We start from the raw sequence: 26,641 nt of genomic DNA on the forward strand, positions 1-26,641 counted from the left end.
GAGCTTCCTATCTGACAGACCCCAAGTGGTGAAGATGGGAAACTTCACACCCAGTCTGTTTAACCCTCATGGTATGAGGTACCCAATGAAACCCAATACACACCACTAAGGATCAACAGAACCCTAATCGAAAGAGTAGCTGTTACAGGAACTTTAGAGTCCACATCTCAAGACCTGAGGCTGAGGAAATTAAAGATCTCCAAAGCAATACAGAACACCTACACTGCAATAGTAGGGTATGCTCTATCTGGGAGCATCACTGTCTGGAAAAGCAATTGCAGCTTCCAGGGCAATAAGCGCCCTCCACAGAGATCCGATGTGCTGAGCACATCGTCAGGACAGCACTGCCTGGACTAAATGACATCTACTTCAGGCAGTGTAGGTTTTAAGCAATTCATCAAGGACATTGACCACCCAAACTATAATCTGTTCCAGTTGCTACTCTCTGGGAAATGTCTCCATTCCAGCAGGGCCAGGACTGAGAGGTTAAAAAGGAGCTTCTTCCCTCGGGCCGTATAGAAAATAAACAGTTAAACTCTCATAACATACATTCTACAAGCACGCGTGCACACACACACATAAAACCCCAGCATATCTCCATACTTGCATATGTATCTCTACAAGGGATACCTGATTTAGTCACTTTACACAGCACACTTGGACACTTTAAATTTGACTTGAACTATATCATCCCTTATTTAACATCCCTACCTATACAATTTTGTGTATGCCATATATAGTTTGTGTGTGTATTTTGTATTCCCTTTTTTTGCAAAGAAATATTGGTATTATCTTTTATTCTACCTCTCGCTGTCTTCGTAGCAGCCACCTCACATTTCACTGCGCTGTTGCACCAGCTACTAATGCACATGTGGCAAATCAAATTCTTGAATCTTGAATCTTGACAATAGACAGGCCATACCAAAAGAAAAACAAAACGGGTTGAACGACATCAAATATTACGTGCATATTATTTAGCCACTTTATCTAACAAATTTATGTAATACCGTTGAATAGTAATAAAGACAAAAACAACTTACAACAAACCCAAATCCTCAATAAGCTTTTTCATCAAAATCAACATACATTACCTGTCTCGCGGTAAAATGGTATCGACTGATAGTGTTGGTGGTCAATGTGTTGCTACAGCAGTAACGTAGCGGGCTGCGTACCTTCGTCATTCATATTCACCAGCCTGTCATTTCGGTAAATAACGTTTACGTGCGTCCAGTGTTTTTGCTTTTTTTTTCGTTCGGATGAACAGAGAATAACCTTCGAGAGCTATGTCTGGTTCCTGTCCGCCAACGCCGCCGGTCGATTCGTGCGGAGGATATGCAGCCTTTTACCCGGCCGGCTACCAGGCTCTTCACCCTGAAGACCACGGCCTAGACCGGGTCTTTCGGCTCACGGCCTTTTCCGATATGAAAGGATGAGGCTGTAAAGTCCCGCAGGAGACTCTGCTCAAACTCCTGCAGGGACTGGAGCCCGATCGCCAGACGGGAGAGGATGGTGGCCCGGGGACGGGTACCGAAGACGAGTCTTCTGAATTCGGACAACTTGCTTCGGTTCCTCATGGCCCCCGATTAGGTAGGTTAGGCTATCTGCTAACTTAGCTATCGTTAGCTAACAGTTTTAAATGAAACCGATAGGAGTAAGCGACAGTTTCACCAGAAAAATAACGATATTTTGTATTTTTTTGTTACCGAACTTTTAAAATGAGAGATGCCGGTTAAAACAACATAACTTCGATAGCTAGCTAGTTAGCTAACTGCTAGCTAACGCTACCTCTCTAACTGCATTGTTTGCTAAGAAAGGCCATATAGCCGGCTAGCTAGCTATATAGTTGCCTAGCTAGCTAACTAACCTGCATTTTTCCTGTAGGTGGCCATACCAGCCAAGCACATATTTACAGTCCTAGTACCTAATCACTAAACCCTCCTGCCGCTATATTAGCCGCATGCGACGTTAAAACGTAGTTCTTTTGTGTGCTGTTTGCTTTTTCTGAGTTAGCTGAGGTTGTGACTTTTCTTGATGAAACAACCTGAGCAACCTGCTCAGCAGTAAACCGTAAACCTCAAACCATGTATTGTTTTGTGATGAGGACCCATTGGCTAGTGCGCTATGGACCCGTCGCTGGAATTGTTTATTAACATTTACCAAGACAAGTAGTCTGCCTAATGCAAGTAAGAACAGCTTGTATGTTGCAAGGGGTCATTACTTAATCCATCCATTACTTAATCAAGCTTATATTTGATTATCTGGTTCTGTTAGTAGTCATGTAATAATGTAATAATAACATATTATGATATTGTAATTAATCTATGATGACCTTGCAGGTATTGGAATGGACTCTTGTGTTATCCCTTTGAGGCATGGAGGTTTGTCCCTGATCCAGACCACAGATTTCTTTTACCCTTTAGTCGAAGATCCATATATGATGGTAAGTATTGTCTGCTCGACAATATTTTTCCTCTTGTGGTGTTGCAAAGTTCGTTTATCTACACCCAGTTGCCCAAAGGTTCTTTTGTGTCATCTTTGCATGGAGTGTGTTACTCATTCACTGTTGACACAGTTGTGTACTCTGGCTTCTACCTGCACTATGTGTATTTCCCAGTGTTACTAATACAGTGTCTTCCTTCACTTGGCCGCAGGGTCGTATAGCCTGTGCGAATGTGCTGAGTGATCTGTATGCCATGGGCATTACTGAGTGCGACAACATGCTGATGTTACTGAGTGTCAGTCAGAAGATGAATGATAAGGTGAGCACTGAATTCCCTTCTCTTGCCTTAGACTGGTGCCTTTCAGCTTCCAGTAACGTTCAGTCTGGCTGGTGACAAGGGGAAGGCGCGACTGAGATTCTCAGCCTTGTGGAAGCTCTGGCCTGCCATGTGAACCATGATGCTTTCCCTTATTGTCTTTCTTTGTATGTGCAGTGGTCTAAAGTATGCAAGTATGAAGTATGCAGAAGGAGACTGTCATTACTGAATGGTTTAAATGCCAACTTCAGCCTTTGTTTCAGACAAAGATAGCATTTATAAGCTCTCGTGTTCAAATTGAGCAGGTGTGCTCTATAGGGTGCACATCTGCCTGGTCATCCCGCAGTGGAAGGTCTTTCTGACTGTGGCCCTGTTGCGTCAGGAGAGGGAGCAGGTGATGCCATTAATGATGAAGGGCTTCCGTGATGCGGCTGAAGAGGGCGGGACTTCAGTAACCGGTGGCCAGACCGTCATCAACCCCTGGATCATCATAGGGGGTGTGGCCACTGTGGTTTGCCAGCCCAGTGACTTTATCATGTGAGTATATTAGAACACGGTTCCTTTGAGGTTAAAGTGCAAAGATCAAATACGGCCTGTTGTTTTCCATGCTGGCTCTCTATATACTGTGTGTTCATACTTCCCATCATGGATTGTGTCATGAACAGGCCAGATGGCGCCATACCAGGTGATGTGCTGGTTCTCACCAAACCCCTTGGAACCCAAGTAGCTGTCAATGCCCATCAGTGGTTGGACAATGTAAGGGAGCATTTTTCCTTTGCCTTCGCTGCAGCACGCCTTGCTGCGGTTCAAGGAATCGAGTGTGTCTGTGCACTTGCCTTACGTCTGTCTCGTCCTCTTCCTCCCCTCTCGTAGCCAGAAAAATGGAACAAGATCAAGCTGGTGATCTCAAAGGATGAGGTGGAACACGCTTATCAGGAGGCCATGCTTAACATGGCTACTCTCAACCGCACTGGTAATACAAAAACCAAATAACAAAACCAAACAAAAAATAGCAGGGCAAGGGGTAGAAGGTGCAATGCAGACATTCAAAAACAGTTGATGCTTTAGACTAAAGGTTAAGGTTGATTTGCAGGTAACTCAAGAACAGGTTGAAGTACAGGTATAATGACAGTGCTGCGTATGAAGTATATGATGCCCTATATGGCTCACGTATAACTGCAAGAAAGTTCCTCAGGTTCTGCCGTAATCATCTCTGACCATTTGCCTTTTCTGCCTAGCCGCCGCACTAATGCACAAGTTCAACGCACATGCTGCCACTGACATCACAGGCTTTGGGATCATCGGGCACGCACGGAACCTTGCTAAGCAGCAGCGCAACGACGTGGCCTTCGTCATCCACAACCTGCCCATCATCTCTAAGATGGCCGCTGTCAGCAAGGCCGGCGGGAACCTGTTCGGTCTGCTGCAGGGGACCTCGTCGGAGACCTCAGGTCAGCGCTCCAAACCTCTCGCCTCGTGTTCATTTATTTCCAGCCAATGACAGTGGCTTTTCATGCCTTCATTTAGGCGTGTTAGAAAATGGCATAAGTCCGGCTTTCTCAAGCAGCAACACGGTTCAGTTGCGTGTGTTAGGAGATGGAAAAAACTTTTACAGCTTCTGACGCTTTTCAATCTCGTGAAATGTTTGTTGTACATTAGTGCCATCTGCTGTCTCCGTTTTGCTACATGAAACCACAGAACCGCCATAGTGAGAACTTTTTAATAATGTGTTAACATAGTTCTGCCTCGGATTGGATTGTGTCAAATCAGTCATCATCTCGGTTGTAAGGTGCGGCCCATTCGTGAAGCTTCTCTCCCCCTCAGGTGGCCTGTTGATCTGCCTGCCACGCGAGCAGGCGGCGCGCTTCTGCGCCGAGATGAAGGCGAGCCGGGCGAGCGCGTCGTGTGCGCGGGCTCAGGAGGGCACCGCCGGCGACGGCCAGCAGGCCTGGATCATCGGCATTGTGGAGAAGGGCACGCGCTGCGCCCGCATCATCGACAAGCCGCGCATCATCGAGGTGCCGTATCGAGGCGCGGTGGCTGCCACCCAGGAGGGCAACAGTCACGGTGCCAGTCCCCCCGAGGCGCAGGCTGCCCTGGCTTAGTTGCCCCGTGGGCACCTGTACGTCATGGACATGACGGGAATCATTTAGTTTGTCTGTGTTTTTGTTTGTGTTTTGTTTTTTTTGTTTTTTTCACTTTTTCTCTTATCCACTCTCTCTTTATCTCTCTCCCTCCCTCCCTCCCTCTGGGTTTGGCCTTTGAAAGTGTCTGAGTGCTTTGTGAAATGTGCTGTGTAATGCAGGCATGAATGCGCATGTATGAGTGTGTGAATGCATGCATGCAGTTTGAATGTGTGGAGTAGTGTGCATGCAGACGAGAGGGAAGAGGGGGTTTGTGGGTTCACCCTGCTGTTCATTTCTTCCCCCTGTTCAGCCGATGGGTTGAGAGCAACTGACCAAAAATTCTTTCTTTTTACCTGGTGGGAGATGAAGTGGACAGCACAGCCATGTCCTCCACTGGACAGCACAGCCATGTCCTCCACTGGACAACACAGCCATGTCCTACACTGTCCTACACGTGGGAGATGAAGTGGACAGCACAGCCATGTCCTCCACTGGACAACACAGCCATGTCCTCCACTGGACAGCACAACCATGTCCTCCGCTGCCTGTCCTACACATGGGAGATGAAGTGGACAGACAGCACAGCCATGTCCTCCACTGTTTGTCTTTCACACACTCCCATTCCTCCTTTTTCCTGCAGTCTTTTCAACCCTCGTCCTTTCACTTCCGGATCCCATCTCGGTTTAATCACCTGTTCCCCAGCTGTGCTCCATGTTGCCTGCTTGGTCTTTTATTTAGTCTCTGACAACTTGGCTCTCTCTGGCATTCTTTCAACTTTTTTCTTTTTCTGAAAAGTCTCAAGTTTATAGCCTTTAAAACTGTCACACAAATGGCTTTTTATTACATTTGGCTTCTTCCATTCAAAAGAACATTCCATCGTGTTTCTGAAAAGAAAACACCTCTAGCTCAAATGCTCCTTTTTGTGACAATCCGAGCCAATGGTTTGTCTCCAATTTGTTAGTTAAAAAAATCTGAAACATTCAGTCAGCATACCTCAGATGAGCTGAAGTGTGGTTAAAGCAAGCCAAACAAGTCTAATCATTAACTTGGGTATATTTAATTTATTTAATATTTAATTTTAGAACTGGTGTCAAAGAATTGAATGCTATAATCCAAATGAGTATCATTTTCTTGGTGGTTGTTTTGTCTTTCTGATCAGTTTGATTTTCTCATGTGGTTGCCTAAATGTCAGGAATGGGTGAAAGGTGTTTATATGTGATCAGCTCATTAGAATGTGTCTCAGTTTTCGTGGATTTGTGACGGAATATATGCGTTCAAACCAAGGCCATGTTATCATGTTATCTTTGCTGGAGTTACTTTCAAGGTTTAAAGATAAAGTCACAACTAGCAATGATGCTTTAGTTTCCCGACGGATGTGACTGTTTGTAGCTTTTGGGAGGCGTGTGGAGTGTGGGGGGTTTTTTTTGTGTCATGTTTGGAATGGAATGGTGGTGAGCCTAGATGTCCTGGTAATGCTGAGGTGTGCATCATTACTCTGTTTCACCGGTGGGTGTCTCCTTGCCCTTTGGCACCGAGAGGGTTGAGCAGCTCTCTTTGACCCAGCGGGTGAGGCCACAACACCTGAAGAGTGTGCTGAAGGGCTGGAGTGGCCCAGAAGTACCCGCCCCTCCTGATCATGACGCGTTTCCCTTGAAACCCCAGACCGTGGGGATTGGAAAAGTTGATGTAACTGGAAAGGAGGGGTGGATCCTGGTCTACTCAGCTGCATCGGTTGGCTCAGGCTTTGTCACGGAGCGATATGCCATCTCAAGACAATAAAACAATCAGCATAGTTTCTCTAAACCGTCTTGCGTCTTCATTTGGTCAGTGTATTTATTTCCCGTCCTTATCAAAGAGCCGCCACACGTGTCATTTACGTGTCCTGCCACACGGTGGTAGCCTAGTTTGCAGCAGTGTCTTGCTTCGTTTCTCTCCCTGTACTGGTCCCTGAGGGGCTCCCTGCTCTCCAGCACCCTGTACACTCCAGATACCAGAACTGGGTGATATCCATGCATATCGTAAATAAAACTGAACAATTATGAGGCATCCAGTTGTCTGCATGGTGATAAATTTTATTTTGCCCCTATGGAAGTTAATATTCTAATATAAACAAAGAAAAAGGTTAAGCTCAGAGCAAGAACAAGTCACTCTTTGTTGTCCAACTTGCAGTGATCTGACCCATGTTTTATGGAGCTGGGCCTAAAATCACTGCTGTTGTGGTTATAGGACTTGAAAAACTGGTTTATCCGATGCAATGCCAGAACAAAACGTCATCTCCAGTGTGGATGTATGTCACGTGTTGATTACACCTTTTAAAAGTTAAGACGCTCAGCAATAACCTGAGGCTTTGCTTCAAGGATTTTTTTTTTCCTCCAAATCCCTTCTATAATAACCCTTGAACTCAGCAAAGATTTTTTTTTACCCCTTTGGACTAAAGTAGAGTGGGCCATTTATTTCCAAGTGGACCTTGTCTCTTCCAGTGTTTGTCTACAGGACTAGTAGTTGCGTTTCTAATGGACAGTCATAGAAGACCTTTTTTAGGCTGAGCTTTATATTAACAGGTCAGGTCAGTAATGCCTCCATGTCAGCAGACCATGAAATATGAGCTGTCATGTATCTTCCAATCTCAGAGCATGCATGCATAAGCACATTTCCTTTTGGCAGGAAGCTAAGAACTGCTGTGAGGTGTTTTGCAAAGAAGCTATCAAGACATACATATATCAATATCCAGTTCATCAAGGTAATGTCCTATTTATGAATACTGCCTAGTCTAACCATGCCATTCCCATTAATTTTCCCCATTGATACCTTACTGCTGCTGTGCAAAGTCAATACACAGAGAGAGAGAGAGAGAGAGAGAGAGAGAGAGAGAGAGACAGACAGACAGAGTGGATGGACATTGGGACCAAACATAAAATAAAGTTTTCTGCATCATAAATGCACACTTTCCATGTGATATCTTGCCAGCAGGGAAATCAAAGCTTCTATTGTGCACTCGAATAGAGCATTGCATTTGTCAGACAAGGAGAGAATGTTGCATTACTGATAAATCTCACTAATTGGCTCTCTGTGGGCATCTGCCCACACTTTTTTTTTTTTTTTTTTTTTACCAAATAAAACCACTCTGTCTGTGACCCCAATGAAAAACAACTGGAGCCCTGATTCCACATTTTCCTTTGGTCTACTCATTCAGAGTCTTTATTTCTCTAGTTACAGTCCCATAGGTCTAGTGAGTGCCCCTCAATATGGAAAATAGCTCTGTGGGTACCTGTTACTGTGCAGAAAACTTCCACCTAGTTTTCTTTGCTCTCCCTTTCCCTCTTTCCCTTGTTCCATCTCTTTCCTGCTTTTCTCTGGCTTTGCCCCATACTTATGTAATGTGACAGTCATGGTAGTCCCCCTTGTTTACCTGTGTCTGTCTTTGGATCCTTGTGTTTGTGTTGCATGCTCACCTGTGCTTAATCCTTGTCACAATCTTTTCCCATATCATTGTCCCAATATCCCTCTGGTATTTAGTTATTCCTTTGTGTCTTTTCTGCTTTGGTTATCTTCATGTTCACTATGTACTTCATTGAACATCCCTTGCACTTGCATCCTCCTTCAATATTTCTAAGGCTAATGCAGGCTCAGTTTTCCAGATCTTGCTGTCCTGCCTGCTACCTTGTCTGAGCTATCTGCCGAGCCTACAGCCCCCTGAGGTCTTGACCACCTCTGTCCTGCTGTCGGCAGTCCTAGTCACATTAGCCCCATCTACCTATAATGCCTTGTCCTCCGAAAAGAAGGGCTTCCATGGATTTTGTGAGGCGGTGTGTCTCTACGTCTACTTCTCCTATGTCCAGCCAGTCCTTGTCTGACCCTTCCTGAGGGAGACTGCTGGATTCAGGGCATGCCCAGGGATCTCTTTGTCAGTTTCTACTACTGTGTCTCCAGCCTCTGCTGTGGAAGATGCCGCCCTGTTGGGGGTGCTGTCTCTGCACCCTGCTCCCAAGAGACTGACGTCCCCGTGCCTCCCAGTCCCGCTGACCTCCATGCTTCCTGCTGCCCAGTTCCCTGTCTGGCTGCCTTGCCACTTCCCTGTGCACTCAGAACCTTTGTCTTTTGCTCTGATGTCTGTCTCTCCTACCCTTGATGTCATTTTTCTTCCCATTTCTGTTAGTGTCTGTCCCTGTCATTGTTCACGTTTCCATCACCGTTTATCCATCTGCCTATACACCATGTCATGGTGTCCATTCCACATACATGCCATTTGGAGGGCGCTCTGTTATGGTTGTTCCCCTTGTCTTCCTGTGTCTGTCTTTGGTTTCTTGTGTTTCCTGTGCCATGTGCTTTTCTTGTTTTGGTTTGTGTGCTCCTCCCCATCTCTACCCCCTTCTCATGTTCCTCACCTATAGTACATCATCTGTAGCTCCCAGTACTCGTCCTCAGGTGTCCCATGTTTGTTACCTGTGTATATATATTCCTAGTCTTTGTCCTTTTGCTGGTGGTGTATTGTTAATTTTTTTGTTATAAACTGTGTTTTCATGTTTTAATTTATTTTATGTTGATGTTAATGGTAACATTGTATTTTGAGTGGTCCTTTATGGATGATTAATAAACATAGATTCTGTATCATTGTTAGACATAAATCAGTGTTTGGATGCACCTACACTTGAATTTAGTCACAAATAGTACAGTTCAAGGGTCAAACCAACCAAACTAGCCTTACCCCAACCCAAAACCTAATAAAAACCATAATCCTAATCCTAAAACCTAATCCTGACCCTAACTCCAAAATCAAATCTAGGTAAAACCCTGTTACAGAATGTTGTCAACAGCATGTCTATAACAGCATATTGAGTATGCTAAGATGGTATGTATTATACCTGTTACAAGTTCGTTCACTTCAGGTTAACAGCTACAGATATGAACTTGGACATTCCAAGGAAAGTGAAAAACAATTGTATTCACCAAATTAAAAAATGAAATCTTATTGACTGTGTAAATTAACTGTATCAATTGAAAATCTCTCGATAAATCTACTGAATGTATTCAGATTCTACTTCATTGATATATCATTGAGAGTCTGCTGAGTGTTTATTTAATCTGGAAAGGTCCAGTCTAAATAAAGTGTCACCATGTTAACTTCCTGGTTTCATGTCCCGACTTTTTCTTTGTATTTGTTTCCCGGTGCTTCTGCTTTATAGTATTCCTGGTTTATTTTTACTTTGTTTAGTGTTTCATTAACTCCCAGCTGCGTGTCCATTACAGGTCTTTTGATTTGCCCACAATAAACATCACTCATCTCCGCAAATGCAAACCACTCAGCTCTACAGCGATGAATCGCCCCCCCTTGTCCTCTAGACTTGAAACACTATTATCTTTCAGCCTGGACAAGTCTGTCCTCTGCCCTCTTCCCTCTGGTATTCTTTACATTCCCGGATGAAAGACGGTGAGAACAGCTCACTGCACACGTGTTGCTCTTCTGGCCAACACCCTTCTTCTTCTTCAATTTCCTCCACTTTTTCTTACAGCGTCTATTTGGAGACAAACAGACCTTCACTTTGTTCTGACTATTTCAAGGTTATCATACAACCCTCTCAGCATCTTTAATAGCTGCTTTTGATCGCGTGGGTGATCTGCCAACTATACAGATGTATGTGTGTGAGGTGATGTAATGATGTTTGTGAGGGAGTACGAGAGGTAGGATCAAAGAAGGGCTGGTGCTGTGTGTTTATATAACACAGTGACTACCCCTGGTGTAAGGGCATGGGCTTTTCTACCCCTGCTTCTGGTGTAAGGGCATGGGCTTTTCTACCCCTGCTTCTGGTGTAAGGGCATGGGCTTTTCTACCCCTGCTCCTGGTGTAAGGGCATGGGCTTTTCTACCCCTGCTCCTGGTGTAAGGGCATGGGCTTTTCTACCCCTGCCCCTGGTGTAAAGGCATGGGCTTTTCGACCCCTGCCCCTGGTGTAAGGGCATGGGCTTTTCTACCCCTGCCCCTGGTGTAAGGGCATGGGCTTTTCTACCCCTGCCCCTGGTGTAAGGGCATGGGCTTTTCTACCCCTGCCCCTAGTGTAAGGGCATGGGCTTCTCTACCCCCCCCCCCTTTATTCCAAGTCAATCTCTAAAAATACCATCTGCAGCTGTTCCCAGTGCTCCGTGCCAGCTCATGAATACAAGGAGCTGTGTAGTGGCCATAAAGATTCCTCCTCTTTATGAGGACACAACAGGCCTCTATCTCATGAAATTTTGCAGTATGGGAGAGAATAATTAATTCACAGTGCCACACCTCCATCAGTCGGAGTGATTCTAATTTCCACTTCGCAACACTTTAGACCAAGTGCTTTACTGATGGTCTCACACGTACATAACCAATCAATGTGGTTTAAGAGACTCTGGACTGCCTGGTGATTCTTTACAGTAGATGGTATTATCCTGGTGTGATGGCAACTGGTGGTGTGTTCAAACACATATGCTAGCATTTGCTGCCTCGCTGTGTCCCACTCTGTGTGCTATCAGGATGAGAGATGAGATCACACAGAGAAAGCTGAGCTATGGTGTCTCCTAATACCATCACACCAGGAATGTCAGACACATTTCCCCCAAAATGCCACTGTATTTCAGCTCCTTATACAGTTATCCACAGAGCCCTGGGCTTTTGGCTTTGGATGCAGAGAACAGAGGCTGAAAGACATTTTTTTAGGCTAACAGTGAATAAAACAGGTATATACATACTCATCTTCTCTCCAGTTGACATGCCAATCAGTGGAACCCAGGCGATCTGGAACCAAATCCGTCAGCAGAGCAGTAGAGACTAGGTAGCCCTCTGTGTACTGTACATATGTAACACAGCCCCTCCAGCAACACTGGTCCCTTTGCACACACACACACACACCAAAATGTAAGCAGGAAGGAGAAGTACGAATCTGCGACTGCTGAGAAAATGGACTGCTGTCTTTACTCACTGCTGTGCTGCCTAGATCATTAAGAGCAGCCATGATTTTCGTACATTGCTGTAAAACAACTGGGGAAACTTCCATCTGTGAAACATGGACCATGAATTGAAAGAATGGCTCTAAGAATTTAAAAAAAAATCATTTATTACAATATCTAATATAATACACATACTGTATGCCGTGTATTAATGCAATTTCCAGAATGATAAAAGGAGATGAGTGTTTGTGAATATCCTAATATATGCTCTGTAGATTTCAAAAGTACAGCCTTAAAAGAAGTAGATGTTAGATTGCACAATACCACATAGATAATTTTGACAAAGGCCCTATTGCTCAATAAGACAGCGTGCCTACAAGAAACGTAAATATGTTAGAATACATCAGAGCCACTTGTGAAGTTGAAGTGAAATTGCTGTTTGTTTTTCTTTTTTGACACTTTGAGGTCAATTATCTAACATTTAATAGTCATAGTAAAGGTTATAAAGCTGTGTTTTTTTGAGAGAGAAAAAAAATCCAAAAACAAAAAAAACCCCAAACCAAATAATACTTACAGGCACTTCAGAGGTAATATTTGTAAGATATATTTACATAAGTATATGCTTAAGCCTTGAATGCATTATTAAATTAGAACATTTGTTATATATCTTTTGTACAAATAAATTAATCAATATCTTTGGAGGAGAATAAAAATGGTCCCATGGCTCTAACTAGTGAGCCTCATCATAATCCCACTGGAGGTAGAGCTGAAATCGGGAGCGCAACCTAATCTTCATGTTTTAAGTTTTATAAATGAACTGGTGTAGGACATTCAGAGAATGTAGGATGTAGGATATTAATCTTTCACCTAGTCACACTGGATATATCCGGAATCATATACATCTATACTAAACAGTATGCCAAAATAGTACTTCTAGGATGGATAGTGACTCCGAAACCTTACAGTTAATATTGAAAAGTGCCTGGATTATAAACTATGTAAGGTGAAATGTTGAAGTGTGCAGACACTGGACATTATTCAGCCCTGTGATTCCATTGTCCTGGGAGGTTTCTGAAGTCAAACCTATGCAAAATGGTGGATGTCAGTGAAACATTTTTCAAGTGTAAGAATAATGCTTAATAAACAAAAGTGATTCATGAACTTTATATTTTTCATTCATTTTGTAAAATGTTTGAATAGCTATTAGCTAGATAATAATCTTACTCTTCTAGGCTTACTGTTATAACCTCACATCAAATACTGTCAGCTGGTTTCTGTGGTTTCTCCCCTTAATGATTTCAATATTGTCAAAACACTGTAAGACATTTTGGTCTTTGTGTAATTGTTGCTTTTTTTTTTTGTTGGGCATTTCTTTGCACTACATGAACTTTTAAAAGCTTGCTGCGCTTTAATTTATCAAATCGAACATTTTGGTCATGAAGTTCAAAGGTCATGAGATATTCAGCTGTAATTGTATATGGACGTAATACAGCTGTGCTGAGAACATGAATAGTATGTATTACTATCACATATGAGTGCATAGTGTGTAGAACCTAATTTCGGATGTAGCCGTTGTCACTGTGGAGCTGGGATTACCCTGCCTACATCATTAGTGGACAGTTTTCACTCATTTTTAAATGTAATGGAATTTAGATTTCTCAAATATGATGACATGGAATGTAGTTACTTAAATACGTAGTTAGCACTGCCTAAACAAATGTATAGTTTATTTAATCTCATTATTTCTCTCACTTTAGTTCTGGTCATTTTTGCAGGTGATAAAGAACTGGCCTCTTTTACAATGCAGAGCACCTAGACTCTCTCCCCAACGTTATATCCTTGCCTCTGGTGTGAAGGTGCCTGTCTGGTTGGGGTTGTAGGGTGGATATGCTGATATGCTTTTCTCCCAGTGGACAGCACGTGACATGACAAAATCCAAAAACTAGATCAAATCTAAATCCTAGTAGTATGGCTTACTTTTACACTGCTAAGTGCCTTTTTGGGGTGGGGGACTCATGGGACTTCAGTGTTAACTGCACTGCTCAGTTCCATATGGGATTTCCAAAATGAGTATTGCTATAAGCTCTGCAATAGTTATATTGTTTTGCAACGGTTACATAGTTATAAGATGCACCTCCCACACTCCAACAATGCATGGCACCTAACAAACAAATACAGGAACATTTCACCTCTAGTTTTCCTCCCAGCACTTTCCATTTGAGATTCCCAAGACTGCTTTCAAAATAATACTCAAATAACACTCAAATTAATCTAATTAATGTAGATTAATCTATTTGGCAATGTCCGTGATCCCTTCATTCCATCGGCCTCTGTGTCAACAATGTTGTCTTCTCCTGCACCTGGTTCTCTACCGGTCGAGAGCTTCTCTTGTAGTGCACCATCTGCCAACGTGTCACATTATCACAGCTTATTTCTGAACATCCCCCCCCTAATTAAACACACACAAACACACACACACACACACATTCCTTTCCCACTGTTTACATTCACATTACTGAGCTCAAGACATTCCTGCTTTATGGTATTGTTGCCAGTGGACCGTGGCTCTTTGAGAGGTGCACCGGGCCAGCCGTATATCTTTACGTGCATGCCTCACACACACACTTTCCTTCCTCTCTCCCATTAAAGTATTTCCTTCAGGTGGCTTTGTATGATGATGTGTCTGTATAATCCACTGCACCTAACTGATGACAGCACAGACAGAAAGAGAGAACGGAGAATGACGCCGCCCTTCTGATCGGATCCGTCCCACGTAAGTTTGTCCTTTACCTTCCTCGTCCTCCTTGCTGTTAGTACATTGTGCTTTAGGTAGCGGCTGTGGCCCGTTGCCCTGGAGGTCTTGACAAGTCCTCTTTTAGTACGTCTGTGTGTATTTGGGTAAATGTGTTTGCTTGCTTATGTACCTGTATCTCATTCAGAGTTTTCATGCTTTTGATGGAGTATATAATGGAGTATATAAGTGTGTGTATGTGTAAGTATGAGAGAAAAGTATTTTTAAAAAGTGGCTGAAAAATTGCTTTAAAAAAATAGCAGTTGGAAAATAAAAAAGCCAAGATTTCCTTTTGGTTGCTAAGGTTAAGGTTAGCATTAGATTTAGATATGGCTATTGCATTATATAACTACAGTAATACATAAATCTGAGAAAATACCCCCAAAAATGCACATCTTTGGGTTAGTCGACAGATTTGCTTCTTCGCCATGGTCATTGCGTTGTGTTACGCTTGTCCACGTATGCCATCATGTGACTGTTGCTCACCAGTAGCAGTGATGGTGAGTACGTGTATGTGTCTGCATGCTGCCCTGTACCCACGTGTGCTCCTGCGCATGTGCCCGGCACGGGGCGGCTCAGTAGATGCTGTCCTTGGTGGTGGTGGACGTGTGGGTGGCCGTAGAGTCGTCAGGCAGCGAGGTGCGGCGCGAGGCTGGCAGCACGCGGCAGCGCAGCAGGGCGAGCAGTTCACGCGACACGCTGCTGGAAAAGGCCGTGTAGATCCAGGGGTTGGTGCAGGAGTTGAGGCTGGCCAGGAGCATCAGGATGGTGAAGGCCACTCCTGCAGCACAGAGAAGGGAGCGTGGCGTAAGAGCACGGGGGTGGGTGGGGGTGGACCCTGCCCTTACGGAACCGCGGTTCTGCCACAGAAACTTGGACTTTCAAAGAAATCTGCCACTGGACACCTGGGAAAAGTGTGCAGTCCTTAGGCTGACTACGCCTTCCCCGAGCTACCACCTCGCAGAAGCTTGTGTAAATCAGGCCCATTATAATGCTAAGTGGGCAGGGCTCTGCATCTGTAGGCATTAAACCCAGTAAGGCTGCTGACCTGAAGGTTCCTCAAGTTCAATCGGAATAACAGGTCATTAGTGCAATATGAGAGCATGAACATAAGGTGCCATTCGTTCTGCCAGCACGAAGGCCATCTGTTTGGTGATGCACTGGTTACTTGGCGACCAGTAGATCAAACTGTGTAAAAGCTCACTTTAATTTAGAGGTGGAAATAGTGCACAGAGCCAATGAGATACACTCTGGATTACTATACACTCCGGATGGGGTTACTGCTGCCAGTGTGTGCGTGCATGTCTGAGTCTACATTGGTCTCACTGGGAGGACCAAATGTCACTACAATAATAGGAAAAATTCTACTGTTTCAGGGATATTTGGCAGGACCCCATGGAGCTTTTAATGAAAACCTAGAAGAGCCCAGATCTCCTTTCTCTTTGTTAGGTTAAACCTATATATATATATATATATATATATATATATATATATATATATATATATACACACACACACACACACACACACACACACACACACACACACACACACACACACACACACACACCATAATACATATGTCAGTGAAAAAACCCATAAAGTGAGAATCGCAAGCATTTTTGGGAACGTCAGTGCTTATTTGGTTCATCTTATTGCTTGCAGCCAGACATGTCTGAAATGTGTGAAATTTGCTGGCTGTTTATAGCGCACTTGGCCAAGATAAAAGTAAGCAGAGGGAGCGAAAGTGAGCTATTTATTGCAAGCTGGCGCTTGCAATATGAGCCCGGTGCTACAAAGAGCAGATCCGTGCCAGGCACAAATACACCTGCACTGCTTTTATTAAGCTGAGGAGGGAGGGTGTCGAGTGACCAGGGAGGGAAACCAGCCGTGCCTGGGCATCTGCATTCTGACCTTGGTCTGGTGGGTTGGGGTCCCAGGCCGCCCACAGCTGGACGATGAAGAAGGGAGACCAGCAGATGGTGTAGACCAGAACTATGACCAGAGTCATCCGCACTGTCTTGGACATGGCCTTGGACACGCCCGGGGGAGGCAGCAGGGGAGGGTACTGAGCAGGCAGGCCGAGCGCTGCTGTGTCCGGGAGCATGTCTGGCCACAGTTCTGGAGTTCCAGATAGCCGCCCAGCCAGTGAAGAAGAGGCCTTGGCTTGAGCGCACGTGCTATTGGCTGGTAGGTGGTGCGGGTGGGAGGGGTCAGAGGGAGTGGTAGGGGAGAGGTCAGGAGTGAAGTCTTGTAAGTGAGGTGTGATAGGGGAAGATATTTCTGAGGGGGAGAGGTGCAGAGAGCCGGGGTCACAGGTGGAGTTACGACAGGGAGGGGTGATGGAAAGGCTGTTGCGTGTGTTCTGAAGATCCATGGGGGAGGGTAAAGGGTATGCGGGGTTTCCAGGAGGTCGCCTATGGTGGTTGCTGTCCGTCTGATGATGGTGACTGCCTTGCCTGTCTCTGTCTCTGCCCTTGCAGGTCCTCCCATGGTGCCCCTCTCTCGGAGGGAAATGGAAGAGCACAGAGTTCCTCTTAAATTCCGCAGTTATCATCCTCTCTGACTTCAGGTAAATATTGTCGTGGATCTCCCTGAAGATGCGCACCTGAGATGGAGGGACAAAATAGAGATGTCATACATCAGCAAAGGAACGGAGAGGAGTTATCCTCCATGTTCCCTCACAACACTCTCAGCAACCGCTCACTGAATTTGTTTCAAGTGGCTCTTGTTGCTAACTATGTGAAAATGAAGTGACTCCATGTTATGTCATAGGTTTCCAGAGGTCAGAAGCTTATATGATCCTGGCATGTGACCCAGAAGGAGTAAATGTGTCTGGAAGCCCTACACTGTCTGCTCAGTTCACATTAGGACACACAGCTTAGAGGCATCCCCCCCCTTCCCCCAATGTGCCTGGGGAGATAAAAGTCTGACCCTTTGGGAACAATTCCTACTGCAGTGCTTAACTGTTGACACTGACAGCACAGACGATGTGATAATCTCCTTCCGTCTAGGCAGATTACTCTGGTTTTGTCTGTGTTGCCACTTGGAATTTGCAGTCCGTTTTGACCCCATGTCGTCACAAGGGTCCCTTTATATCCTCACGGACTGTGAGGAAGGATCTGAACTAATCCCACTGAAATGGTGGGGAAAGGTCATGATCACAGGCACAGTGACAAGGAAAATAATCCAGCGATAAAGAGTCACTAAACACTAACCAACTTTCTGAATGGGCGAGGACAGAAAGGGGAGGAGCTACCTGACAGATGGTTATGATGAGCGCCGGCAGGATGAAGACAGAAATGGTCATCCAGGTGACGTAGGCTTTTAGGCCCCATGGCTCAGCAAAGTGCCCCCAGCACTCGAACTCGCCCGGGGCCACCTCCGACCTCGAGAAGATGAACACCTACGGTCAGAGGAGGCACGACTCACGCATGGCCACCACAAAGGCTCCCAAAATACACCCCATGTAAACCCTACCATCACCCCCTTCCACCCACTATCCCCAGCTCGACATCAGGCACACGTCCGGCCGGGGCTTTTTCACCATGCCTCACCTGCGGTAAGCTGAGCACCAGGGCCAGGCCCCAGGCCACCATGATGGGGACATTCCAGCGCGAGGGCTCGCCGCCCCGGTACGCCTGCAGGGGGCTGCAGATGGCATAGTGGCGGTCCACCGTCATGGCGACGATCATGTATGAGGAGGCGAACATGCCAACGATCTGCAGGTACTTGACGGCACGGCAGAGCAGGTCAGGGCCCTGGAAGCGCTCCGTAATGTCCCACAGCAGCTGCGGCAGCACCTGCGCAAGAAATGGGGGGGGGGGGGGTGTTCAAGGAGTTGACAAGAGTGTGACCTGTCTCTGCCACTTTGGCTTTGGGAAAATGCCTTTTCCTCCCCATGTCTTTGCTCTGTAAATCCGGGGTGATGGGAGACTGACGGGGTGGAAAAGCCAACATGTTTAGGATGGAACTAGTTGTCATATATTATTATATATTGCAAAAAAGAGCAATGCAAACTGTTACGCTGGCATGTCACTACTGACGCTGGGATTGGACAGATTTACTGCGCATGGTGGACTAGGTGATAAGCATATGCGACTCGCTATAAATGTTTGCTGCTCGAACAGCTGAATCTTCTTCATGCATGGCTCTTTCCTCCAGCTGAAGGCCTAGTCACCTGGAAGAAGGCCACCACCAAGTCTGCCACGCACAGGTTGACCATGAAGACGTGCATGGGCGCATGGTGCTTCCTCCGTCTCAGCAGCACCCACAGCACAAAGCTGTTGCCCAGCGTGGTGAGGGCCAGCACCAGCCCAAGGACGCTGATCTCGGCCCGCGCCAGCGCCTGGTCCCGCACGCGGCCCATGCCGCCAGGAGACGACGCAGGGCCTGCAGTAGACCACGAGCTGTTCTCCAGTGGGAGCAGCCACAGGAAGGCCTCTGTGACACTGTAGCTGCTGCTCAGGTTGAACAAGGAGCTGGACATATCTGCCCCCAGAGCGGAGCAATTGGACTGAGCCAGATCCACTTCCCAAGAGGCTTCCGTCATTCCTGTGGCCTGGAAAAGAGGGAGAGAAAGCAGTGTAAATAAAGAAGGTGGACATGCACAGACACATATTGCGATTACAAATAGGGTGAAACCTTTTTAAGACAGATTGGATTAAATGGTTTTTTCAGTTTTTGCCTTACTATTTTCATGTCCCTAATTTTGAGGGAGTGATGGAGAGAACATCAGAGAAAAACATTACATAATTGAAACAAGCTCATTTATAGTGTCTCTCTAGCATGCTTAAAATAATTAAACTCTCATTAAATCCAATCTGTGTTTTCAATCATAACATAACACAATTAAATACCCATTTAGTCACATGGTGCAGTTTTGAAGGGCTTTGCCTCGCAGACCTACATAATTTGAGATGGCCTTTGTTGCTAAACTGGCCTCCTGGTCCTGCACATCTGTCTCTGTGCAATCATAGAGGGCTATTTTGTGTCTTCTTTCCCGTGACTCTGTATTTGTTTTCTTTATGTCATTCTTTCTTCTCTCTTTGGTGAATAACAACGTAATTTCTCTTATTTTCTTATGCTTCTGATATACAAACACTTATACACAAACCTATGCCACACCGCATGTTTACGACTCTGACCTTTGGGAGTGGCTGAATAATATTTGCTACCTTAATCTGCAGATTGATTTATCTGGAGAGTATGAGAAAATAATTTGGAGAAAATCTAATGGCTAAATTTAATACTACAGAGACATTAGAAAAGAAAGGAAATATGATGGTGGCTAAGATTAGCTTTGGAAAGGTCTGGACACTCAGGCGATGACAAGTGTAGGAAAATGAGCCATGCACTATGTTAGGATGTAGGATTAAAAAAAATAGTCAAGTGGAACTCTTGAAGCAACACTCAGGACTTGCAGACAGTCCCGTACTCCCTCTAGGTCTGTGAGCAGAACACTTTATAGCTGCACGTGTTGTACAAGTTTAATGAGCGATTTTGCAGACTGTTGTTGTCCCCAAGCCTTTTTACTTGTATTTATTCTTTAAAAATGTGTTCATTTTTTTGCGTTACCAGAATCTGGCCTGATAAATACAGGTTCCTAACTGGTGGTGAAGGTGTTGAAGGATCTTGAGATATTAAATATAAAAGGTCTTGATTAACAGTGAATGGTTTCATTTGTGGAAACAGATGCAATTTCCTTCCCTTGTTTGTGAGGAGCAGGAGTGTTTCTGAGGGACAGAGGTGTTTGTGAGGAGCAGGAGTGTTTGTGAGGGACAGAGGTGTTTGTGAGGAGCAGGAGTGTTTGTGAGGGACGGAGGTGTTTGTGAGGAGCAGGAGTGTTTGTGAGGAACAGAGGTGTTTGTGAGGAACAAAGGTGTTTGTAATGAGAACCTTGCATGTTTACTGCTCTTCATCCCTGTGTGGCCATCAATGTTTGTATTTTTCTGTCTGTATTTATTCCTGTTTATGAGGTCATATGTGCGTGTGTTCCCTCCCTCCTGGATGTACACTGTGCATATGAGCATGTGTGTTCTTCCGTGTGTGTGTGTTGCGTTGTGAGGAAAACATGATGAAATGCTTCCCATTTGCCTTTGATCGCAGACCGACTCCGGATGGCCCATCGTGGAGGCATCGCAACTCTTTAGTAAATGAGTGAAGCGACTTGTGTAACGGGTCCCCAGACTTCGCAACTGATGAAGGACCACCAAGCTAGCAGATGAAGTCCAGCGGTGTCCTGGGCAGACAGGTCACGCCCTCTCAGGCCTCCCTCCGCCCCTCCACAGATCACAGCGATCCCTCTCTGAGAGCCTCTTTTAAATTGAATCTTTTTTTGGATACGGTGAGCTTCACGAGTGTCAGACCTTGGCATCCGAGTTCACTGGGAATCTGACAGGAGTCTGTGGTTGCCATCTTTGCAAGGGAAGCTGACGCTCTTGTGACAGTGTGCATGATGAGTGTGGCAGCCGCTCCTGGTAGAGTCTGACCCATGCTGCAAAACACTTAAACCGGCAGTCTGGTGCAGAGCAAGCTCTGTCAGCAGTCAGATTAATACACAAAAATCTTTTTTTTTTTGCTCTTTGTCTTTCCCCCTCCATCTCTTTTTCTATATCACTCCACCCCGTTCTCGGTGACCCCCGTCAGCTGATGATAAGACTCTAAATATACTCCAAGATCCCTGCTGCGCTCCTCCTGGAGGTCAAAGGGCAGATGGAGAAAAAACAGCATCTGACAGAGATGGAGGAGGTGTGAGGCTACTGTAGGGAACAGCGATGCTCTCATATCTCGCTCTCGCCGTCTCTCCCTCTCTGTCTCTCTTTCTCTTTCTCTGAATTTCATGCTCCCTTTTCCATCCTGGAACCCATTCTTCTGCTGGGTTTTCTTATAAGCTCTGCAGTGCACCTTCATTTTCTTTTGTTCTCTCTCTTTTTTGTTTTTAAATAATTGAAGCGCTATTGTAATTCAAATCTTGGTCTCTGTTTCGGATCGAAGCTGCGCATGTGCGCATGTGTGCATCGTATGTCATGCAAACTCTCATTTTTCACCTGCTGGACGACTGTATGCGGTCACCTTCAGGACCGGCGCTCTCTTCCCAGGAGCTAAAGGCAACAACTGCAGAGGAAGGCAGTCTCCGGCACAGCCCCTCAGCCGACTCTCGGGGAACAGTGAGTCCTCCTGAACCCGCCTTGGGGGATCAGGCACATGTACACACATGAGCGAGCACCAGAGAGAAGCCCTGGGCCACTAAGCTGGCTAAAAATGGCTTTAGATATTAAAAGGCATGAAACATACATGGATTGCATAAAATACTATCCCAGTGTTGTGTTTCAATGCTTAGAATCAAGATAAGGAGCAAACAGCACTGCATGTCTCTCTGTATCTGCACCTGTACAGAGAGTTTTGCCTGAGTTATGGGAGTTTTGCCTGAGGGGAACCAGGCTCAGTTAGCCCAAGTAAGCTCTGCTTTCCGGCTTGGACGCAGCAGGGGGGCACTCGGCGCACAGAGAGGAAGAGGGGGACCGACGGGGGAGAGGAGCAAGAGGTGAAGAGGGCAAAGGATGACGTGTTCTGGGGAACGGCAAGAGGAAGGAAAGGCGCGCACGTCCACACGCGCCGCAGCGGGACTGAGTGAAGCGACCATCTCCCGCCTCACCCCCTAACAGATTAGGTGATTAAGATGAGAGAGATCCAGCCGAGGATAAACACCACGCAGCCACTTTCTTCTATTGTGCCCTGCTTCGTAGCACTGCATAGTCTTGTTTTGTATGTCTCTTGTCATGGAAAAGTACTCAGTGGTAGAAGAACAAGCCCCGCTCCACTCGGCCACTGTTTGGCCTCTCTGTTTGGCTAACCCACTTCCCTGTTATGTAGTGTTTTGTCCCTCAGCTGCACTTAGGCCAGTAGCTGGGGCTCCGTCAGGCTGCTCCTGTGCATGTCACAGGCCCGTGTGCTCCATCTCCAAGTTTAGATCAGTTCTTCTTCCTTGCACACTTTCTATTGACTTTGATGTAGTTTCCTGATGGGTATGTGTCAAAAGTCTGTTTGAGGAAAGCAAGCGCTCTTAGCTGTAGAGCACTTAAAGCTGCATGAGAGTCACATTCATATGTCACATTTTGACATGTTGTCATATCGCTAAATCACACATAAAACCAGTGTGTAGGAGGGGAATGCGCATTTTGTATATGTGTCTGCATGTGTGCAAGAGAGGGGAGGGAGGGAGAGAGAGAAAGTGTGTGTGTGTGTGTGTGTGTCTGTGTGTGTGTGTGTGTGTGAGACAGAGAGAGAGAGAGAGAGAGAGAGAGAGAGAGAGAGAGAGAGATGGGTGTCTGTAGTGCATAACATACAGTTGCTTGCATATTGGAAATGGACCTGCATACCCTAATGACTCAGGTACACACACACACACATACACACACACACACTCATTAACTCCACATAAGCTGCCTTGTTCAAACAGACTGCTGCGTGTTGCTTTTGTCCTGCAGAAAAAAAACTAAACTCTTTTTCACTGCCTTCTCATTACCCATTCCTATGGGTTCAAACATAAGTGGCTATTTTTCGGCAGGTGTCAACAAACCAAGTCATGGTACTCCCTGGGCTTCTGCCGGTGAGCTAAACAAACTAGCACTCCTGCCTGAGCCATGAGACCCAAAAGGACTTTGAAACCACTCCCAGCTGAAAGGCCCTGTGTTTATAACATACTGCTCTCTGAAGCATTAAACATTGACTATCATTTGTGTTTGGATATTTGATTTCTTAATATCAAACCAACAGTAGTGCAGATGTTACTGGTAATAGCAGTTGTCACTGAATAATGTTCCACATGAAGGCAAGTAATAATGTTTGAATCTTTGGGTTGTATCTACCCACTACGTGTTGGTGCAGTTTAATGGAACACATGAAGGTAGTTTTATTCATATTAATGCAAGCAGAAGTGCTATTTATTTGTTATTATTGTATTTGTTGTCAATTCATGTGTTTATTTAAATGCTCATCTTTGTTAATGTACTTCCAGCATCCAGAAAAAGTACCTGTAATTGCACAGCTCACTGATAGCAGCTTAGCATCTCTGTATCCCCGGAGGCATTAGCAACACCTCTCCGTTGCCAGTGAAGAAAAATGAGCTCTGGACTCATCCAGCGTTTGCTTTTTCAAGGCTGCCGCGTGGCTGTGCTGGACACAAGGCATGCACCACACCACGTCGGTCTCTGCTTCTAATCACACCTACCCTCATACATGGGGATGGCGGCCTGGCTTATAAAAGTGAGCCATCCAATGTGACTTTCGTCGTAGGTGCACCGGAGGTGCAGCTCATGCCGGGACCACCACAATGTCACACCACACCGACGGCCTTTCAGATGCATTCCAACTGCTTCTCTACATATTTCCACGACATGGTCCAAAGGTCAGAGTGTATATCCAAGAACTGTGTCTATTTCATTATTAATTAAAAATACACAGCATTTTATTCAGTTGACTGACTACTTATTGTCCAGGATTATTATTATTTATTATCCATTGCTGTTTGGAATATCCTAATATGAAATTATAATACATCTGAATTATACAGCTAAAAGCTGTTGTGACACCATATATTTCATCCAAATGATAACACAATTAATGCTACTGACATACACTTTTTAGCAGTTGTTTGTCTTAATGACCAACACCTGACATTGAATCAAGTAGTGCGGCTCTCTGTGAGTTACTGTCGCTACTAGTGTCTTTGTTCTACTAAAGGACTGCTGCTGAAAAATATTTTCCAGCTGTTTGCCACAGCTGAAGGAGCTTAGTGAAGCCATTCGAAGCCAAATTGTTCCCCTGAGCACTGAGAAGCTATCCCTGCACCAAACTGCAGTTCACTTGCATTGCACTGAGACTTGTGGAACTTACTGTAAACTGCAATGCCCATCAGCTCTAAAAGAAACCTTAACTAGTCATAGAGGTGAAACTAATAGGCCATTTAAAATAAGCCCCAAACAAATATAAATAATACAAATCAATAACTGTGACTTCATAGAGATAGCATAATATTCATTATAGGACTGACAAACTGTTCAGTAATGCACAAGTTTATTATGGAGTATTATGAGCATCTTAGAGTCTGAATTAAAAGATGGACAGAGTGTAATAATAATAATAATTATTATTAGTAGTAGTATTGTTGTTGTTGTTGTTAATATTTATTCTACTACTACAACATACACCCATTCATTATATAAATAATATTAGAATAAAAACATGATGATCTAATATAATAATTTATTTTGTTGTTATAATTAACCTGCTGTTGTTGCTTAAAGTTAGCAAGCTAGTTTATACATCCTCAAGCCTGTAAACTGAGAGCGTGGGAAGATTTATTCATTCTAGCGAGTGCGCTCTAAATGCTGTGAACCAGTCAAGACCGTATTACGCAACTACTGAGATTTAGAAAGCATACACAAGTATAAAAACAATATTAACTGTTCCGCAAAGCAGTTCTCATTTGTTCACTTTATGTGAAATTGCAATGCAGTAGTAAAGTACTAGCATTGTAACGTTTTAACATTGTAACCATGTAGCCGACTTACCGGTCTTTCCACGCACTCAATGATGTTGGCTTATCCCGTTTCTCTTCTGAACTAACACAAATGGCGTTCCGTCCATACTATCCCTTGCTCTTCTGTCCTGACAGGTCTTCTGTAGTTGAGATAAATTGTTTAAGTGACGAAATTTCACTGAAAATTCTAGCTAATTATTTTAAATGTGCGGGTTGCCAGTTCATTATACTAGTTGAACCTTATTTTCCCAGTTCGCGGTGACTGCTCAGCAATTAGTTTAATAGATTTATAGTTTCACTCATTTCTAAACTTAATGATCTTAAATAATTTCAATTCAACGAAAAGGAAAAGCATACCATATCTGCCATAAGGTATCGATCATTCCCACAGCATCTTTCGGTCTACCCGACCTAAGCGCATTAAGATCAAGCGTGCTCAGTAAACGTGCTGTGCTCGGGCTCTTGCGGTTCCTCTCTGCGCGTTCGCCCGCCCTCTAACATCTCTCCTCCCCCGCCGCACGCGCTCGCTCTTTCCCCTGTCTCTCTTCATGCTCCATCATCAGGTTAACTTCAAGACCTGGTGAGCAGGAGGCGGTTGACGCCTCGAAAATCTAGTTTTGCGTGTTGTACATTTCTTTACATTGAGAGTACTGGTTACATTAATTAATACAGCAGTGATCTTGGTCACAGCAAATACCACTAGGGTCCACAGATTTTTGCACAAGAACAACTAATAAGCATTTATTAGAAACCGTATACATATGGTCGTATACATATGCAGGAGGGGGTCTGAGAAACGTTTTAGCCAGATGTTATGCTAATGTAAATACCGCCCTCTCTCCAAGCCACATTCAACAGCCAAACCCCGTTCAATACATCACAATGCACTTGATCTATGACCGCAACTACGACCAGATGGTCCCCGGACGAAACTAAATGTTTGTTAGCCGGCCCGTTCCCCTCTCCAAAATTGTTTAAAGTTTAAAAAAACGACGCCATGCAAGATTTAGATTTTTAGAGGCAGCAATTATCTTTTGCATAGCAAACGCGGACAACAGGAAAAACACAAGCAGTTTGCTGTTCTATAGGAGCTGACTTGCATAATACGCGCAACGTAGCAGTCGGATTTCGAAGTGATTAACCAGTGACGCCTTTAACTATGGATATGGTTCAAATGTTATCAGGATGTATTCCACATATTAGTCCCACGAAACGCCCAGGTGTAAACGGGGTCTAAATGCATCCAAGCTACATTCAACTAACAACACCCCGTCCGATACAGTACGTCACAGGATACGCGATCCATGATCGCGGGGACTCAATCAAGGTCCCCGGACGAAACTAAATGCTTATTAACCATTCTAGCACCAAACCTGAGCTGGGTGACTGGGTACCTGTTGTATTAATTAGCCCAAACAGTCATTTTCTTGTTAACATCGACCGCAGGAGCTGGTTCCTCTAAATTTAAAGACATGCAGTAGGTCTTTCGATTTTTGAGGCAGCAACATTTTTTT

The 26,641-nt window shown here is 44.9% G+C and overlaps 2 protein-coding genes across 2 annotated transcripts; one reads left to right on the plus strand and one right to left on the minus strand.

Annotated features, from left to right (window-relative positions):
* The first annotated feature begins 1,120 nt into the window (after window positions 1-1,120).
* On the plus strand, window positions 1,121-6,685 carry sephs3 (selenophosphate synthetase 3). Its single transcript, XM_027026950.2, has 8 exons — window positions 1,121-1,587; window positions 2,337-2,440; window positions 2,652-2,759; window positions 3,139-3,293; window positions 3,422-3,512; window positions 3,630-3,729; window positions 3,995-4,207; window positions 4,581-6,685. The coding sequence occupies exons 1-8, from the start codon at window positions 1,284-1,286 to the stop codon at window positions 4,859-4,861; spliced, it is 1,356 nt and encodes a 451-aa protein (XP_026882751.1). The 5' UTR covers window positions 1,121-1,283; the 3' UTR covers window positions 4,862-6,685.
* Window positions 6,686-11,948: 5,263 nt separating this feature from the next.
* Window positions 11,949-25,586, minus strand: avpr2ab (arginine vasopressin receptor 2a, duplicate b). The gene is made up of 7 exons (XM_027026949.2): window positions 25,485-25,586; window positions 25,159-25,267; window positions 18,765-19,145; window positions 18,142-18,387; window positions 17,844-17,990; window positions 16,499-17,192; window positions 11,949-15,365 (listed from the first exon to the last, which is right to left on the minus strand). Exons 3-7 carry the CDS (start codon window positions 19,134-19,136, stop codon window positions 15,160-15,162), a joined length of 1,665 nt encoding a protein of 554 aa, XP_026882750.2. The 5' UTR covers window positions 19,137-19,145; window positions 25,159-25,267; window positions 25,485-25,586; the 3' UTR covers window positions 11,949-15,159.
* Between the last annotated feature and the right edge of the window lie 1,055 nt (window positions 25,587-26,641).

Source organism: Electrophorus electricus, chromosome 24 (assembly GCF_013358815.1).
Source record: "Electrophorus electricus isolate fEleEle1 chromosome 24, fEleEle1.pri, whole genome shotgun sequence".
NCBI lineage: Eukaryota > Metazoa > Chordata > Actinopteri > Gymnotiformes > Gymnotidae > Electrophorus > Electrophorus electricus.

What these genes read in the sequence shown, in the direction of transcription:
- avpr2ab (XM_027026949.2), bottom strand. Translation starts at nt 19,136, where the DNA reads ATGACGGAAGCCTCTTGGGAAGTGGATCTGGCTCAGTCCAATTGCTCC. An exon ending in TGGTGGTGGCCTTCTTCCAG is followed by an intron (nt 18,388 to 18,764) that starts GTGACTAGGCCT and finishes TTTCTTGCGCAG; the next exon opens with GTGCTGCCGCAGCTGCTGTG. An exon ending in CCCCAACCCACCAGACCAAG is followed by an intron (nt 15,366 to 16,498) that starts GTCAGAATGCAG and finishes TCTGTGCTGCAG; the next exon opens with GAGTGGCCTTCACCATCCTG.